The sequence below is a fragment of the Chrysemys picta genome, chromosome 11 (genome assembly GCF_011386835.1).
Source record: "Chrysemys picta bellii isolate R12L10 chromosome 11, ASM1138683v2, whole genome shotgun sequence".
Lineage (NCBI taxonomy): Eukaryota > Metazoa > Chordata > Testudines > Emydidae > Chrysemys > Chrysemys picta.
In genome coordinates, this window is record NC_088801.1 from 57,644,693 (window position 1) to 57,662,870 (window position 18,178).

General features: G+C 48.7%; 2 protein-coding genes across 14 annotated transcripts in view; one reads left to right on the plus strand and one right to left on the minus strand.

Annotated features, from left to right (window-relative positions):
- Positions 1-18,178, plus strand: part of SPATS2L (spermatogenesis associated serine rich 2 like) — a 166,035-nt gene that overhangs the window by 33,072 nt on the left and 114,785 nt on the right. For 4 of the 13 annotated variants that reach the window (XM_065560915.1, XM_065560916.1, XM_065560917.1 and 1 more), the window contains exon 1: positions 11,499-11,625. The exons of 1 other annotated variant lie outside the window; for it this stretch is intronic. Coding sequence is in view for 4 of the 12 variants with exons in the window: in XM_065560913.1 (XP_065416985.1) it covers positions 6,168-6,332 (165 nt within the window). In the remaining 8 variants the exon portion in view is untranslated. Of the gene's footprint in view, positions 1-6,167; positions 6,333-11,473; positions 11,626-11,776; positions 11,960-18,178 lie in introns of those variants that run through there. 8 more of the 13 variants (XM_065560913.1, XM_065560912.1, XM_024104056.2 and 5 more) reach the window with 6 other exon arrangements.
- Positions 1,487-18,178, minus strand: part of LOC135974151 (serine/arginine repetitive matrix protein 2-like) — a 994,828-nt gene continuing 978,136 nt past the window's right edge. Inside the window, exon 3 of the mRNA XM_065560909.1 lies at positions 1,487-4,482. Coding sequence (XP_065416981.1) covers positions 1,630-4,074 — 2,445 coding nt within the window. The 5' untranslated portion in view covers positions 4,075-4,482 and the 3' untranslated portion in view covers positions 1,487-1,629. The remainder of the gene's footprint in view (positions 4,483-18,178) is intronic.

The following is an 18,178-nucleotide window of genomic DNA, read 5'->3' on the forward strand; positions in this document are numbered from 1 at the left end:
CCCACCTCTGGAAGATGGAATGTATAATGTCCGGACGGATAGACCACTCGTGCGTCTGGAAGGACCTGCTGAGTCGATCCGCTAGAGTGTTCTGGACTCCAGGGAGGAACGATGCCGTGAGGTGGATTGAGTGGGCGATGCAGAAGTCCCACAGGCGAATGGCCTCTTGGCATAGAATTGACGAACGTGCTCCTCCCTGCTTGTTGATGTAAAACATGGCCGTGGTGTTGTCGATGAGAACTAACACACAGCGGCCACGTAGGAGGTTGAGAAATGCCTGGCACGCCAGGCGCACCGCCATCAGTTCCCGAACATTGATGTGCAGGGCTAGTTGGGGTGCAGTCCACAGGCCCTGGGTATGGTGCTCGTTGAGATGGGCGCCCCAACCCAGAGATGAAGCGTCTGTGACCAGGTGCAGAGAGGGTTGTGGGGCGTGAAACGGCATCCCCTCGCAAACCACACTGTGATCTAGCCACCAGGTGAGGGAGGTCAGGACCGAGTTCGGGGCCGTGACCACCATGTTCAGGCTGTCCCGATGTGGGCGGTATACCGATGACACCCAGGTCTGGAGTGGGCGAAGCCGAAGTCTGGCATGCCTGGTTACGTACGTGCAGGAAGCCATGTGGCCCAGCAGGGTGAGGCACGACCTCACCGTGGTAGTTGGGAAGGCCCTGAGCCCTTGAATGAGGCTCGTGATGGTACAAAAGCGGTTGTCTGGCAGGATGGCTTGTGCACGTCTGGAGTCTAGGACTGCGCCGATGAATTCTATTCTCTGGGTAGGTTCCAGAGTGGATTTGTCCTTGTTGAGCAGGATGCCCAACTCGTTGAATGTGTGCACTATTATGTGGACGTGAGCTTGAACTTGCTCTTTGGTGCGACCGCGTACCAGCCAGTCGTCTAGGTACGGGAACACCTGTATCCCTTGTCGACGAAGGTACGCTGCCACGACAGCCATACATTTCGTGAACACCCGTGGGGCCGAGGATAGGCCGAAGGGAAGGACTGCAAATTGGTAGTGCACCGCGTTTACCACGAATCGCAGGAAGCGTCTGTGAGGTGGGTAAATTGAGATGTGAAAGTATGCGTCTTTCATGTCGAGGGCGGCGAACCAGTCTCCAGGATCGAGGGAAGGGATAATGGCCCCCAAAGAGACCATGCGGAACTTCAACTTTACTACGAATCTGTTGAGTCCGCGCAAGTCCAAGATGGGTCGCAGACCTCCTTTGGACTTGGGGATCAGGAAGTAACGGGAATAAAATCCCCTGCCCCTTAACTCTATCGGAACCTCCTCTATGGCCCCCATGGCCAGGAGCGTAGAAACCTCCTGAATAAGAAGTTGCTCGTGAGAAGGGTCCCTGAAGAGGGACGGGGAAGGGGGGGAGGAGGGGGGGATTGAAGAAAACTGGATAGCGTATCCCCTCTCCACCGTGCGGAGGACCCAACGGTCCGAAGTTATAAGGGACCAAGCACGGTGGAAGTAGGAGAGGCGATCCCGAAAGGAGGGGGCTGGATCCTGGGGGATGACTGGGGCGCCGTCCTCGACCGCACCTTCAAAAGTTCTGCCTGGGGCCTGAAGGTGGTCTAGGTGGCCCTTGGTTCTGGCCGGGTTGAGGGCCGGTCCACCTTCTTCTACCACCTCGCCCTCGCCTCCGGGCCGAGTCCTGTCTCTGACGAGGCGGGGGGGGGGGGGTAGAAGCGCTGAGGCTGCGGCCTAAATGGCCTGCGCTGAGGGCCCACAACATGCATCCCCAGGGAGCGCATGATTGTTCTCGAGTCCTTGAGGCTCTGCAGGCGAGAGTCCGTCTTATCTGAGAACAATCCATGACCCTCAAAGGGGAGATCTTGTAGGGTTTGCTGCAGCTCCGGAGGCAAACCCGAAACCTGAAGCCAGGAGATCCTGCGCATAGCGATACCCGAAGCCAGGGTCCTCGCAGCTGAGTCTGCAATGTCCAAGGAGGCCTGCAAGGAGGTCCGAGCCACCTTCTTGCCCTCCTCTACCATGGCTCCAAACTCTTCCCTGGACTCTTGGGGAATCAACTCCTTAAACTTCCCCATAGAGTTCCAGGAGTTGAAATTGTAGCGGCTCAGTAGCGCCTGTTGGTTCGCCGCTCTAAGTTGTAGCCCTCCGGCTGAGTAAACCTTACGGCCAAACAGATCAAGCCGCTTAGCCTCTTTTGATTTAGGCGCTGCAGCCTGCTGGCCGTGGCGCTCTCGTGCATTCACTGATTCCACCACCAGTGAACACGGTTGGGGGTGGGTATACAAGTACCCATAGTCCTTAGACGGGACAAAGTATTTCCTTTCCACCCCTCTCGCTGTGGGTGGAATAGAGGCAGGAGTTTTCCATATCGTATCCGCATTCGTTTGGATCGTGCGGATCAGGGGTAACGCCACCCTCGATGGGGCATCCGCTCCGAGGATATTCACGATCGGGTCGTGCACCTCCACTATCTCCTCCGCCTGCAGGTCCATATTACGGGCCATCCTACGCAGGAGATCCTGGTGAGCCCGAAGATCTATCGGAGGGGGACCCGTACATGAAGTGCCCGCCACTGCCTCATCCGGAGAGGAGGAGGAGGATGCCTCCGGTGGTACTGGATCCAAGGGGGGGTCCTGATCCCCCTGCTCTTGGGCCGGAGCATCACCTGCACTTGGGTCCATGGTGTCGGGTGGCGTGGACACGGAAGCCTCCATGCCTCCTGGCGGAGGCCGAGAGATGGTGGATTCTGGGGCCCTTCTGACCGAATGACCCGAGCGAGAGGTCGATGGTATTGGAGCCCCTTGCTCCTGGTGGTACGCCCACGGGGTCCAAAACGACCAGTGAGATGGTCCATGAGAGTGGTCCTCTGCCATCTCCTGCCAATGGCCCAAGTTTCGTTCCTCGGCTTGCCCTTGAGGGGGGTATGCCGATCTCGACAGGTCCTCCGAGGAGCGAGACACCGATCTTGACGGCCATGGCGGTGCCGAGAGAGATGAAACGATCCCCGTGGGCTGCGGTGCCGCACGGTGCCGGTCCGGAGATGATCTATCTCTGCGCGGTGCCGGCGATCGGTGCCGGGACCGCGACCGGTGCCGATGACCTCGTCGGTGCCGGGAGTCGGATCTGGACCTCGATGAGGACCTGGAGTATGCCCGGTGCCGGGAGCGGCCCCTCGACGTCGAGCGTCGACCGTAGCGGTGCCGAGAACTACGTCTCGACGTTGATCGGTGCCGACGATCATATCGGTGCCGAGACGTAGAGCGGTGCCGCGAAGAAGATCTTGGCCGCGAGTACGACCGGTGCCGAGACGATATTCGGTGCCGGGACTGCGAGCGGCGTGGGGACCTGCTTCGGGACCTGGATCGGTGCCGAGGTTCCAGCCCTTGTGATGGAGGGCGCATCAAGGCAGGTTTCCCTCTCGACTGGACCGGGCGAGTCAACGGTGCAGTCGGTGCCGGTGGTTGGGGCGGTGCCGGCTCCGTGAGAGCTATTAAGTCTCTCGCCGCCGCGAAGGTCTCTGGAGTCGACGGGAGACACTGTATCACCGCCGGCCTCGGTGGAGACGCTATTTGCACCGGACTCAACGGCCTCGGCGCCGGAGTCGACGGTGCTGGAGGCACCTGTTTTCGTTGCTCCACCGGCGGACGCGGCTCTACCCCCGGCACTGGGGGAGCCGGCGTCTTCGGCACGGATGTCCCCGTCTTATGGGCTTTTTTATGCCCTGGGGATAATGACCGGCGCCGAGGCACTTGCTGTGCTTGCGGTGCCGACGAGGTCCGGTGCCGGGGAGGCTTGTCTGACGCCACTCGCGTGGTCGTCATAGCCGGTGCCGCTGGGGCACTGCGCACCGAGGTGCTAGGCGCCGGAGCCTGGCCCGTAGAAGGAGTGTCCGGGCTAAGTGCCGCCTCCATCAGGAGTTGCCTGAGCCGAAAGTCCCGCTCCTTCTTGGTCCTTGGTTTGAAGGCCTTACAGATCTTGCATTTATCTGTTTGGTGGGACTCTCCCAGGCACTTCAAACAGGAGTCGTGCGGGTCGCTCGTGGGCATAGGCTTAGCGCAGGAGGCGCACTGCTTGAAGCCGGGAGCGTTGGGCATGAGCCCGGCCCCGCGGCCGGGGGAGAAAGGGGGAGACGACCCCCTTAATCCCCTGAACTACAGTAACAACTAGAACAACTTTAAAACTATTTAACTATTTAACTACAAACACTAGAACTACAACTATAACTATAACTGCGAATGACTAACTAAGCTAGGGAGAGTGGAGAACAGCTAAGCAGCGCTCCACAGTTCCAACGACCGTCAGGGGCGGTAAGAAGGAACTGAGGGGGCGCCGGGTCGGCTGGGGTATATATTCAGCGCCATGAAGGCGCCACTCTAGGGGGCTCCACAGCCGACCCGCCGGTGTTGCTAGGGTAAAAATCTTCCGACGATCGTGCACGCGGCGCGCACACACCTAATGGAATGGATATGAGCAAGCACTCGAAGAAGAACAGCTTTTTCTGCCTGTCAACCAACCTCTTTTCAAGCACTCTATCAAAAGCATAACACATCCACTATATCAACAGCATAACCTCAGCTGTCAGATTCCTGATTCCAGTACCCAGATTGCCAGCAAATGTGTCACCTCTGTCTTGAAATATTTATATTGCTTTTCAGACAAGTTTCATGTTAATTTCTAGATTTTCAAAGTAAACTCCAAAACCATTCATAGCTTTGCTGTTCTCATTTGCTCCCCATATTTGTTTGGCCAGGGTTATTTTACACTCATGATGTCTTGTAAAGAAGATCAGGTTAAGATCTGGATGCGAACATAGCTCTTGAGTGCAGTCCCTGATTCAGACCTTCCCTTGCTACATAAGTTTAATTCCCACTAAAGTTAATGAAAGTTAAACTCACATATGCACAATTCAAAATGAAAATAGACCACTTAGTGATCAGAATCAATATTCAAAGGAGACTGGATGGCTCAGGTGATTAGGAATCAATATGGTATCTTTCACCTCAAGATCCCTAATTTGACTCCATTGCAGGTTACTGTAAAGTAAATTGCCATCTCTCAACTGATTGCCAGCCAATGTAAACACAGAAACCACTTTTGTAAATGCCAGCTTTGTTAGCAGTTTCAGAAAAAATGACAATGGAAAGACTGAAGCACCACTTTGTTGCTAAAGCATTCCTACCAGAACAGGTATAAGATACATGGACAAAACAGTGTGTGGAAGTATTTTTGCTCCCTTTCTGGTACCCGCTCAATGGATACATAAGGAACTTTTTAGATAGTTTCCATAAGAGATCAGCCCAAACCACAAAGTTTGCATCCAAATCTGTTTTTGAACTTCCCTTGATCTGATGTTTTGGTTTCAGTCCATCTTCCAATGGAGCTATTTGGGCACCAACACTAAATTCACTTTAGAGGGAAAAGAGGAACAAGACTTGAAAAAATATCCAAGAATGTAATGATGAATAAATTAGAGATTTTAACAGAGGTGCAGAAAACTTTCATAACCAATTCTGAAACTCAGGTCAAGTTCACTCAAAAGCTTGCAAATACCAAAGCCTACCTGGGTTGTGGGATGATGTTAGTCAGAAATAGTTTTGGTGGATTTGCATAGTTTAAAGGTGAAATGATGTTAAAAGCCAAGAAGTTTTTGGATGAATTTTGTTCAGATCTTCATTTGACCACAACACTAAGGGTACATCTACACTACAGGGGGAAGTCGATTTAAGATACGCAAATTCAGCTACGTGAATAGCGTAGCTGAATTCGACGTATCGCAGCCGACTTACCCCGTTGTGAGGACGGCGGCAAAATCGACTTCTGCGGCTTTCTGTCGGCGGCGCTTACTACCACCTCCGCTGGTGGAGTAAGAGCGCCGATTCGGGGATCGATTGTTACTGTAGCACCAGTTGCCTGGAATTGCCAGCCACAATCATAACCTCACCCACTCCCAGACCTGTTTTCGGCCAGGAAGCATTGCTGGCAGTGTTAACACTTCCCACACCTTGTTCTGAAAGAGTAGGGAGCAGTCAAAAGCCAGCTGCTTGCACACAAGAGACACCCCCTCTATCCTTTCCATCCTCACTTTGTATAGCTGTGCAAGAGCAGGGAGAATATGGTCCTGAATGATCTTTTATCTGTATGGAGCATTTTACTGACCATTACATTTGCATTTTTTCTGCACTTCTAGCTACTAATGGATTCAGAGGCTGTCTCTCAAAAGACACAACACAGAAGAGGCAGCCCAGAGGGAGGTGTTTTTCCTGCTTTACCTGGGCTGTCTATGTGCTCCACTGTAGCTCAGAATCTACATGACTTGGAGAACTACAGCTGCTTTAGAGTCTGTCTATTTAAGGTACCAATATATCCCTCATTACTGTAGTATCTGAGCATCTCACAATATGTATAACACCCTGTGAGGCAGGGCAATGCTATTATCCCCATTTTACAGAAGGGCACCAAGGCACACAGAGACTAACTTGTCCAAAGTCCCTCAGGAAGCCTGCAGTGAAGCAAGGACTTAACGCAGACGTCCGGAGTCCTAGGCTAGTACCCTAACCACTGGACTATCTTTTCCACTCATGGACTCCTGATTCTATCTTTCAACAGAGAGTTTGTAAATATTGCTGCTTACCACATAGCTTTATAAATGACAGATTCCGTGGAGGAAACAGAAATATCCCGACATGGGTCCCCATAAAGTTTATGCTTTCACATGTACGGAAGATGAGAACTGGACCCAAAGTAACCGTCTTCCTTTTACAGAAGACACAGTCTCTATATGCAGCCTGGCAAAGAACCAGTCAATATTAATTTCTAAATTTACTACAAAATAAAAAGGTTAATAGGGTGCTTCTAAAAAACACAAAAGACTGTCAACAAATTTGTGTAGTCTGTGATATGTAGTTTAGTGATGAGTCCCTAGATGTTGGTAATTTTTTTTTTTAAATAAAAAGTAAAAACCAAAAACCTCAATTGGCAGATGTTTGGGCCAGTCTTTGTATGAATGGTTCCTGGTTTCCTGAAGAATGGTTTGAAACAGCCATTGCTGGTGCTCCATACAGAATGTTTATTGTTCTTTCTACTTTCCCATTCTGTCAGTTGCTATACATGGCAATTTTCTCACATCAACTTTTATGTACACCTTCCCAAAGCATCTGTTCCATTTGTACCTTTTTAACTCTTCAGCATCTTTAATGTTTGTATCAGTTGTATGTAATAACTAAACAGCTCACCACTAAAACTGCCCAAAGACTCCAGTCCTCACCAAGACCAGTAGATGAAAATAAAATGTGGAGTAAAGACTAGACTAAACAGTTCTGAGCTACTACAAGCCATAAAAAAGTTAGCAAAATTTTCCAGAAGTGCAAACACCTCATTCTCTGAACTCTCACATTGCCAAAGAAGGTGTAAAACTTTTTTTCTTGGAAAGTGCATCAAAAGTGGCCAAATGGATCTGTATGTAACTTTCACCAAAAATGACTTTACAATTACGATTATGCATAAAAAATTATCTTCAAAGATCTTTTTCTGTTAGAAAGTTAGAGGCAAATCGAAATAGAGGTTTAGAATTAAATCCCATCTCAGCCTTTATTTCACTCCTTCATGGCTACCACAAACCTAAAACAGGATTGACTGTATTTTTATTTTTAAATTGCACTTCATATGTGATCCTTTAAATTAATGGGGGGAAAGAGTGACCTTTGGCTGAACGGATAGTTTATGCATGAACTAAACAGCAGGTTCCCGTTTCACTTTCCCACATTCTCATTCTCTTCACTCTCCCACATCCAAATATAATTTGTAAAGCCTTTGGAGCCTTTCATCTCACATGTTACCCACTGGGTCCCACAAAACTAGTACCAAACTCAAGATTCACATGTATTCTCCTCTGCCAGCAGGTGAGCATAATCCTTGTTTTATAAGCATAATGAACAATTCTCTTGTATTTCAAAATTATTTCCAGAATTCCCAGGCAAAAATCGCCATAAAGGTATAGTTCAGGATGTAAATAACTGTAAGTTAAACTAAAATGGCATCAGTAGAACACTAATGAAAAGCATGGAAATTTGAAGTTATGATCAAAGAAAGAAACCAATGTGAACGAAGATCAGAAAATTCATAGTTAAGGTTCCAAAAGCAAAGTAATTCGAACCCATTATCCCTGCCCATCATGCAACATAAAATAACCAAGTACCTAATTCATGCCATAATTTTTCAAATATGTGGACTCTTCCAATCAATAGATTATTGTACAAGGCAGATGAGACTGATTAGGGGCTTTGATTCATTGTGGAATAGACACTATAATAGGTATTATAAACCAAACTGTTTATGAAGGCGTGGGAGGTTTTCTGGCTCTGAGTGGGTAAATCAAGTGTTTGTTAACTTATATCTATAACATTCTGATGTTTTAATTTAATAGATATTTACTCATTACAACATTAACCCTGTCTTTACAAAAATTTGGACTAAGAATTCCTGACTCACATTTTTAGAAAGTATTTTAAAATATTTATCCATGGAAAGCTTGCTGTAAATGTTTGCATTTCTTTCTGAGAGTTTGCAAAGAATATGCACAAGAAGATTCATGTAGTAACTGTGACTTGTGTAATTTATCCCATTTTGCTCATTGCATCACTGTTGAATAGGCCAGAGTATTTTTCACTCTTCATTCCAAATACTAATAGAAGAAAATGATGTATATGCTTAAGAGGGAGGAGAAGGGTTGCAACTGGTAGCAGCTAGAGCTGGTTGAAAAGTGGTAAATGGTTGAAAAGTGGAAATATTTTTTAATTTTTATTTGCTCAAAAAGTTTCAGATTTTTTTCCATGAAAACCTGGTGGATTTTTTTTTCATTTGTTGAAACCCAAAACTGTTTCAGTTTCCTGAATTGGCTTTCCCCTGCCTCTCCCTTCCTTTCCCCCTTCATCCCTTTGCTGCAAAATGGTAGGGGCAGAAGACAAAACAAAACTCTGAAAACATTTTGGTTTTCATTTGTTGTCAAAAAAAATCAGGAGATTTATGTTGTAAAAAGGAATTTTTTTCACAAAAATGTTTGTTTTAGAAAAAAGGATCATTATTCATCAGAAAAACATTTAAAAAATTGTTGATTACCTTTAGTAGCAGCTCAGAAGGGACACAGGTTGTGGCGTGGACCCTGAGGAGAACAACAGATACACCATGATCTCAGTGGAGCATTTGCCTATCTGTGCACAGTGCTAGAGCCCCACATCCCTAGGCAGTTCAGATCAGAACATCCTCATTCATTCTGAGCTATAGTGTCTGAGCTGCCGTAGCTCCTCTGCACTTTACTACCTACCTATCTAGAAGCAGAATCCATGGATGCCGGCAAATGGTGTCTATCTGCGTGTTTGTACAGCCCCTAACAGGATGGGACCCAATCCTATTGGCGCTTGTAGGCACTGCTGCAATGCAAATGTATGAAAATAAATAATAACAAACCAAGTACATTTTACCTACAGGAGATTCTTTGGCTTGGAGGGAAAGTACTATATCATGTAGAATTCTCTGTACTTATTTACCAGACTCACTTAACCTATTTACTGTGCTTTTCTACCCTCTGTGCCGTGCAACGGAAGGGTTTCATTTGGCCTAATATGTCTCAGAACAAAATGTTTTTGGCAACTAAGTAGCTACATCACACTTGAGACATGAAAACAGTTTCTGCGGTTCATGTTATAAAAAGAGCCTTAAGCTTAAAGAACTTTGGGCCAGATTGTGACACCCTTATTCGCTATAAGTATAGTACCTTATTCTTCAGGGGGTTTCACTAAAAAAATCAGGAGTAAGGCACTCTTCAAGCTCAAAATACCACAGTCTAGCCCAGGGGTGGGCAAACTTTTTGGCCTGAGGGCCACATCAGAGAATAGAAATTGTATGGTGAGCCATGAATGCTCACAAAATTGGGGTTGGGGTGCAGGAGGGGGTGAGGGCTCTGGTTGGGGGTGTGGGCTCTGGGGTGGGGCTGGGGATGAGAGGTTTGGGGTGCAGGAGGGTGCTCCGTGCTGGGATCGAGGGGTTTGGAGAGGGGGATCAGGGCTGGGGAAGGGGTGCAGGATCCGAGCGGCACTTACCTCAAGCGGCTCCCAGAAGCCATGGCAAGTCCCTTTTCCGGCTCCTACGCGTTGAGCGGCCCCCGACCCTCAGAACGGGGCAATGCCGCAGCTTCCGGGGGTCGTGTGGTGCAGCCCCTGACCTGGCGTCCCAGCTGGAGAGGGGCTGAGCTGCGTGGTGCAACCCCCGACCCAGAGCCCCAGCTGGAGCACCAGAGCAGGGCCGAGCTGCATGGTGTGGCCTCTGACCCGGCGTCCCAGCTAGAGTGCTGGTGTGGCCCCTGACCCAGTGCCCCAGTGGGAGCTCACGGGCCGCCTTAAAATGGCTCGTGGGCCAGATGTGGCCCACGGGCCATAGTTTGCCAACCCCTGATCTAGCCCTTTATGATTCGGGTTACAGTGTTATCCTTTCACTTTCAGGAACTTATGTGTCCATGGTTACAAGGGCATACATAAATCATGAAAATATTGGAAAATTAAGCAATCTAACCGAATGGGATTGTTTCATATCCAAAATAATAATAATAATTTGCCCCATGGTTATGGCAACGCAGAAAATCATGGCCTGTGCTATGGTGATAGATGTCTGCTGAACCTGGAGTTGCCATAAGGGAGCCATCCTTGGCAAACCTAACTTGTTTCCCTATTATTTCTAAATGCCTTTAATTTACGAGGGGCCTTGGGAGAGAGCCTCATTCCTTGTTGGGAACTGAAACTGCTGTCAAGTGAGAGTCGCCTGCTCTGATCCTTTGTGCAATTAGCAGGCTTAACTACTGACCTCCTGCCCTCTCTTGCTTCCCATTAGCCACCCAGGCAGCTCTCCCACAACCGCCCAGCCAAAAATTCCCCAGAGTTTAAAAGTCCTGGACATTTTAAAAACAGGTGGGAGGCCTGGGTCCCCGAGCCAGCCTCCCTCTGAAGCAGGCTTTGCAAGTGGCTAAGTGGCCAAGGGAAGGTGTGGGAGAGAAGAGTCTGTGGCTCGGGCCTGCTACTGGGAGGTTTCCGTTTTATGCCCCTCCGCTGGGCTTTCCTGAAAGTCCTTTGACTGTGGGTTGGTAAATCCAGGCTGCCTCAGTCACGCACAAACTCTGCTGGCGGGGCCCCACTGACCGCTCTCACTCACAGGCACCTCCTCAGCCCTAGGGTGGCCGGACCGCCAGCTATCAGGGGGACCACCCCCTATTAGGGGCTTGGTCCTGTACCCCACTATTAATCCCAACCGGATTTTTCACAGTGGCTCTCTGGTGACCCTACTCAGCTCCCACCCCGGCCAGCCCTGCGCAAGGGGACGTCAGCCGCCCGGCTGCAGGGAGACCCCCCTTGTCCCCTCAGCTCAGTGGGCGCGGGAAGCAGGGGGCAGCAGTGGGCCGGCGGGGAGGGGTTTGCCGCCGCCGCTCCCGGTCGGGAGGAGGAGGGAGGAGAGCGCGCGAGCGGGCGGCGTGTGCAGGAATTCAGGCGGGGGCTGGGCCAGGCGCGGATGTGCCGCTCGCTCGGGGAGAGCGGAGCTGGGCACCAGCGGGAAGCCGCCTTGCGCTGCCCGGGCTCCGCGGGGAGCAGACCATTGGCTGAGCGGTAAGGGACCCGGCGGGGCGCTGGCTGCGCCGCACCTACACCGCCCCCTTCTCCCCGCGCCTCCATTGGGGGCTGGGGATCCCCCCTTGGGGCGGGCGGCTTTCGGGGTATTGCATGTGCCATTTCCAGACTGCAGGCTTCCCGGGATGGGGGGTCGGGGGGGGGGGGTTGATGGACTTGTCCTCTTGCAGTCCCTTGAGTTTCCTGGGGGAGGATCGGTCTGGGTTCAACGCGGACAAACCTCCCCCACACCCCCTGTCCTAATGCAACAAGCCCAGGATCCGAACTGCAGCTTCTTTCACCCCTTTCGAGAGGTGCCTCGGACAGCCGCCAGGTATGCAAAATCAACAGCGGCGGGGCCCGATCTGATCCTCCTGGCGCGCCCCGAGCTGCCCTCAGAGGGTGCCCCAGGAAGGCAGGATCGGGCCCCATCTGCCATCAGCGGGTGCCCAAGGAAGGCGGGATCGGGCCCCTCCTGCTAGCTAGGCAGCCGCGGCTGAGCCCGTTGTGCTGGCGGTGGCCGATATTCCACCGCCAAACCCTGCGTTCGCCTGGTCCGGAGCTCTGCAAACACGCGCAGGAATGTGTTTGTCACAGCCCACATCGCTCGCTCCCCCTCCACCCCAAATGGTTAGAGCCTTGAAGTTGCATGGCCCTGTACAGCTCTGTCCAGTAACAGCCCTGATCATAAATGAACAGCAGCATACTAAAAAAAAATTATAAAACCAGATCATTTCCAGCCTGCAGCTGTGTGTCCACATCTATCAAGGCAGCAAAATATGCTGAGCCAGCATTTAATTTTTCATGAAATGTTGCATTACAGTATGGGTGAGCTGTGAAATATTACACTGTGATTACAAGGCTGGGGTGAGTGCTAATGTTTTATAGTTGCTGTTTCCACACAAATTCAGGGATTTGAAGAATTATTTCACCTCTACCAAGAACGAAGCAATAAGGTGGTTTACATTCAGTGTCTTTCTTATAGTGCATGAAAAAATTGAAATAATTGGTTTTTTTTTAGTTCCTTTGATGTACAATTGCAGCTGGCAATAGTCTTTTATTCTTTATCATACTTCCTTTGTTGAGGAGCTGTACATTAACAGTGCAAGACTTTTTTTTCTTCTTTTTTTGCTAGAGCTGTTGATTGCTTGTACTACTGGGTTTCTTTTCTTTTGGTGGTCTAAGATCTCACAGGAAAAACAGAACCCTCATTTCAGGTCACACTTCCGTGAGTTTGTTTGGGCGATAAATGTTTTGAGCTTGAAAATGTGTAGAAGTGTTATTCAACTTCAAGAAAACTAACAATCTTTCTTGGGAAGTTCCTCTCCCAAATTACCAGTTACCGTATTTTCCAGCGTATAAGACGACCTTGTAACCCAGGAAAATCTTCTCAAAAGTCGGGGGTCGTCTTATACGCCGGGTGTCGTCTTATAGGGCGGGTGCTGAAACTTCCGAGCCGGACTGGAGACTCTGCGGTCACCGCATATGGTGGGGGGAGCTCAAAAACGGCCGCGGCCGCATGAAAGCAGCAAGGGTGGAGCAAGCTGCAGGCGTCCGGGACGCCCGGGGTATGGAAAAAAGAGAGAGAGCGGCGCTGTGCCCAGAAAAACACGCCTCTTTCACCTGTCTGGCCCGCCCTTGTATCCTATTACCGTACCTCCTTCTCTGCCTCTCAGATCTCGCTCCTGAGGACTGCAGTGAAGCGGCGCAGGCGCGCATGTGTGAGATCTGAGAGGCAGAGAAGGAGGTAATAGGATACAAGGGCGGGCCAGACGGGTGAAAGAGGCGTGTTTGCGCTACCGCTCTGATAGTCTTGGAGACAGGGAGGGCTGGGCAGGCAGGGAGAGCTGACCAATCCAAGCAGGCTTTGTATACAACAACCAGCCAATCGCCGGTAAGGTACATCGCTTGCCGTGATTGGCTGGTTGTTGTATACTGGGTACCACATACAGTACAGCACCAGTATCTGTACCTGTTCATACAGTATAGCACCAGTACATACAGTACAGCATACAAATGTCCAACAGTCAAAACCCCATCATGGCTCCACCAGCAAGAAGAAAGAAATATGAAGCCAGTTTCAAACTTAAAGTTGTAAACTTTGCCATGGAACATAATAACTGCGCTGCTGCAAGACAATATGGAGTAAGAGAAAAGATGGTTCGGGACTGGAAAGCAAATGAAAAAGCATTAAAGAGTATGCCAAGGGGTAAGTGTGCATTAAGAAGAGGCACTCCACATTGGCCAGAACTTGAAAAACATGTAGCAGACATGGTGAATGAGCATCGCCAAAACGGTTATGTAGTGACACGAAATAAAATACGTTTGTTTGCACTTCAGTGGGCCAAATCTAACCCAGATCACAGCAACAGATTTAAGGCCACTGTATCCTGGTGTACTAGATTCATGGGAAGGCATAATATGGTACTGAGGCAAAAGATGAAAATTGCCCAAAAATTACCTGCAGATCTTGATAGCAAAGTAAATAGTTTCCATCGATACGTAATACAACAGCGCACTAAACATGGCTATGCGTTAAGTAGTATTGGAAATATGGATGAAACTCCAATGAATTTTGATATGGTTGGAAATAAAACTGTCCATCAAAAAGGTGAAAAAACAATTTTAATTAAAACAACAGGACATGAGAAGTCCAGTTTTACAGTGGTACTAGGATGCACAGCTGATGGCGCCAAACTGAGACCAATGATAATTTTTAAAAGAAAAACAATGCCGAAACTCAAGTTCCCTGTTGGTTGTTTTGTACATGTGAATGAAAAAGGCTGGATGGATGAAGAAGGGGTAAAGCTATGGCTTGATAATGTATGGAGCAGATGACCAGGTGGACTTATTCAAAAATGTAGTCTACTGGTGTGGGATATGTTCAGGGCTCATTTAACTCCCAGCACCAAGCAAAGGCTTGCAAGACTAAACACAGATGCGGCAGTTATTCCTGCAGGATTGACATCGTTGGTACAGCCACTGGATGTGTGCCTAAACAAGCCATTTAAAGATCGCATTCGAGAACAGTGGAATGAATGGATGGTTAGCGGCGAAAAGTCATTCACAAAAGGAGGAAACATGCGTGCTCCACAGTTGGATGTTTTGTGCAAGTTTGTCATAAAAGCCTGGAATGATATTGATGCAGAAACAGTAATCAAGTCTTTCAAGAAGTGTGGCATATCAAATTCATTAGATGGTATGGAGGACGACTACTTGTGGCAAGATGAAGAGGAAGCCGAAGCTGAAACCACACTATCTGATACGGAATTCGATCCATACGATGACTGCCTTACAAATGTATCACAAGATGTCATTGATGTACTTATGATATCAGATGACGAACAGGAGGATTTTGAAGGCTTTTAAAGGGAAACTGTCATGCCAGCAAAACCTGTAAAAATACCGTAGCTTGCAGTTATGATGGGCGTTGCTAACTCGTCAGGGACTTGCCCGGCACTTGCTCTCTCTCTATTGTTTGTTATCTTCCTCCTATCATCATCAGTTCCAATTTGGTTGACAGCTTAGAAAACAAACAGCATGGCAGCTCCCATGGGTTTATTGTCTTATCCTTCCTTTCAGCTTTAGAGTGAATTAGGAAAAGTTTAATCCACTTGCACTGTTTTATGTTTACATGTTTGATGACAAACAGCCTTATGTTTATAAGTGACAGTTTTCCTGCTAAGTACCTGCATGTCATAAGCATTTGAATTAAAATTACCATATTGAAATCAAATCTGATGTTTTTTTTTATTTTTATTTGGTGTGCGTTGGAAGAGGGGTAGTCTTATACGGCGAGTATATCCCAAACTCTATATTTTAACTGGAAAAGTTGGGGGTCATCTTATACGCCCAGTCGTCATATACGCTGGAAAATACGGTATGTTATAAAGTGCTGTTCTCTTTTTTTGTGACGGGCTCTTATCTCAAAATAACTGAAGCATCCATGAAATATTCAGCAAGGGAAGGTAACCCAGAGCAATCTCAAGAATAGACAAGAATGCACCCTACCAACTATCAATCTTGTCAGATTAAAGTGTGAACCAGGCATGGAATATGAACACTTGGAATGGTAGTTAATACCCCTAACAAAGGTCTCACTTTTGCAGTGAGCTCTGTGTGGGCAGATATCTGTGCCTATGCCCCTCTGACTTCTCAGGTGAGTAGTCCAATTAAAAGGCAATGTGAGGTTAGTCACATTAATAGGGACAACCCCATGTATGAATGATTTTTAGAATACCTGGAAAGGGCTGCATCCTGTAAGGTGCTCAATGCCTCCCATGAGGTGGTATGAGCACTCTCAACTCCCATTGATTTAGATGGGAGTTGAAGGGACCCAGCACATTGTAGGATCAAGTCCCTGAGAAATGGAAGTATCTGTTTTAATAAGAGACTTAGGCCATGTCTATGCTACCCGCCGATCCGGCGGGTAGTAATCGATCTATCGGGGATCGATTGATTTATCGCGTCTAGATGAGACGCGATAAATTGATCCCCGAATCAATGCCCGTACTCCACCTCGGCAGGAGGAATAAGCGGAGTCGACAGGAGAGCTGTGGCGGTCGACTTGCTGCCATGAGGACGGCCAGGTAAGTCGAACTAAGATACTTCGACTTCAGCTACACGAATAGCTGAATACATACAATGGCATGTAGCCGATCTGCGACTACTAGCAACAAATATCTCCAATGACCAGTGATGGGGAAGGCGCTGAGTTACTACAGCAAATTCTTTCCCAGGTGTCTGGCTGGTGGGTCTTGCCCACATGCTTGGGGTCTAACTGGTTGCCATGTTTGGGGGGTCAGGAGGGAGTTTTCCCCAGGTCAGATTGGCAGAGACCCTGGGGTTTTTTGCCTTCCTCTGCAGAATGGGATATGGGTCACTTGCAGGTTTAAACTAGTGTAGATGGTGGATTCTCTGTAACTTGAAGTCTTTAAATCATGATTTGAGGACTTCATTAACTCAGCCAGAGGTTATGGGTCTATTATAGTAGTGGGTGGGCGAGGTTCTGTGGCCTGCAGTGTGCAGGAGATCAAACTAGATGATTATGATGGTCACTTCTGGCCTTAAGGTCTATGAGACATATAAAGGGTGAGGGAAAGCGTTACAATTCAGTCTATTATGGTTGACCTTATTTGTGGGGGCAGCTCTTGAGTCCTTATCTGAGGAAAATTCCCTCTGAAATCCATGGGGCCCTTAGAAGAAGCACATGCCTAAGGGTTATTGTTTTACTCAATGAGCCTAGAGATGAGCCCAACCAAATTGCCATACATTCAAACACTGAATTTTGAGAGAAGTTTCATTCTGGATCCAAACTTCTTACCTGGTCCCTATCTCTAAAAGGGATTGAAGCAAAATGCTAGATCCAAACACTCACTCTGAACTTTAGGAAACATCACACCCAGAACTGGTATTTGTGATTTGGGCCTGTCTTTAAAAGAAAGTACAAGATTCCTTGTGGCCGGAAATGTGTGTTACATTGTTTCAACAAGTTCTTTTCTTTTCAGTGCTGGAAATACAAAGGCCAGTTAATTTATGTCCCTGTTTTTTATTAATTTGCAAGATTATGTTGTGTTCAGGTTTATACACATTCATTGCCACTATTTTCATTCTGGGAACTGTCGCTCACTATTTAGTTGTACAGTGCCTAACACAAAGGGGTCCTGATCTTGGTTGTGGCCTCTAGGGTACTACTGTAATACAAAATACATACATTAATAATATGCATGCAGAATTCAAAAATAGTCAACATCTTTTGCAGAACAACCCAGCCTAATCCCCTAAATAATCATGTGTTATCTGGGACGGAGGTGTCAAACTCATTTGGAGGAGAGGGCTGAATTCCACTTCTAGTTATGGCCTGTTGGCCAGAGGCTACGTTTAGGACTCTATATAACCATACCCATAGGTGCTGACTCCGTGGGTGCTCCGGGGCTGGAGCACCCATGGGGAAAAATTGGTGGGTGCTCTGCACCCACCGGCAGCTCCCTGCCCTCCTGCCCCAGCTCCCCTCCCCTCCGCCTCCTCCCCTGAGCGTGCCACGGCTTCGCTTTTCCCCCCTCCTTCCCAGCGCTTCCTGCCGTGAAACAGTTGATTCGCTGCGGCAAGCGCTGGGGCGGAGGGAGGACAGGGAATGCAGCGCGCTCAGGGAAGAGGTGGGGCCGGGGTGGGGATTTGGGGAAGGGGTCCAATAGGGGCAGGGATGGGGCGGAGTTGGGGCGGGGACCTTGGGGAAGGGGTTGGGATGGGGGCGGGGCAGGAGGGGCTGGGCCGGGGGCGAGCACCTACCGGTGCCTGGAAAAGTTGGCACCTATGCATATAACCCTCTCCATCCAGAGCAGAATGCCCACTGTCATGGGAGGTTTGCACAAAGATCAAGGAAAGAATCTGGCCTTTATGTAGTAACATGGTTACTATTATTTATTAAGGGCTTTATTGTCAGTATCAGTGGGAAAATATGCTCCCTCCCTTTGAGCCATGGGTATTTCTTCCCTTTGATTTTCTTCCTTCCCATCCTGTTTTCTCTGCATCTCTTATTTGTCCTTGTATCTCT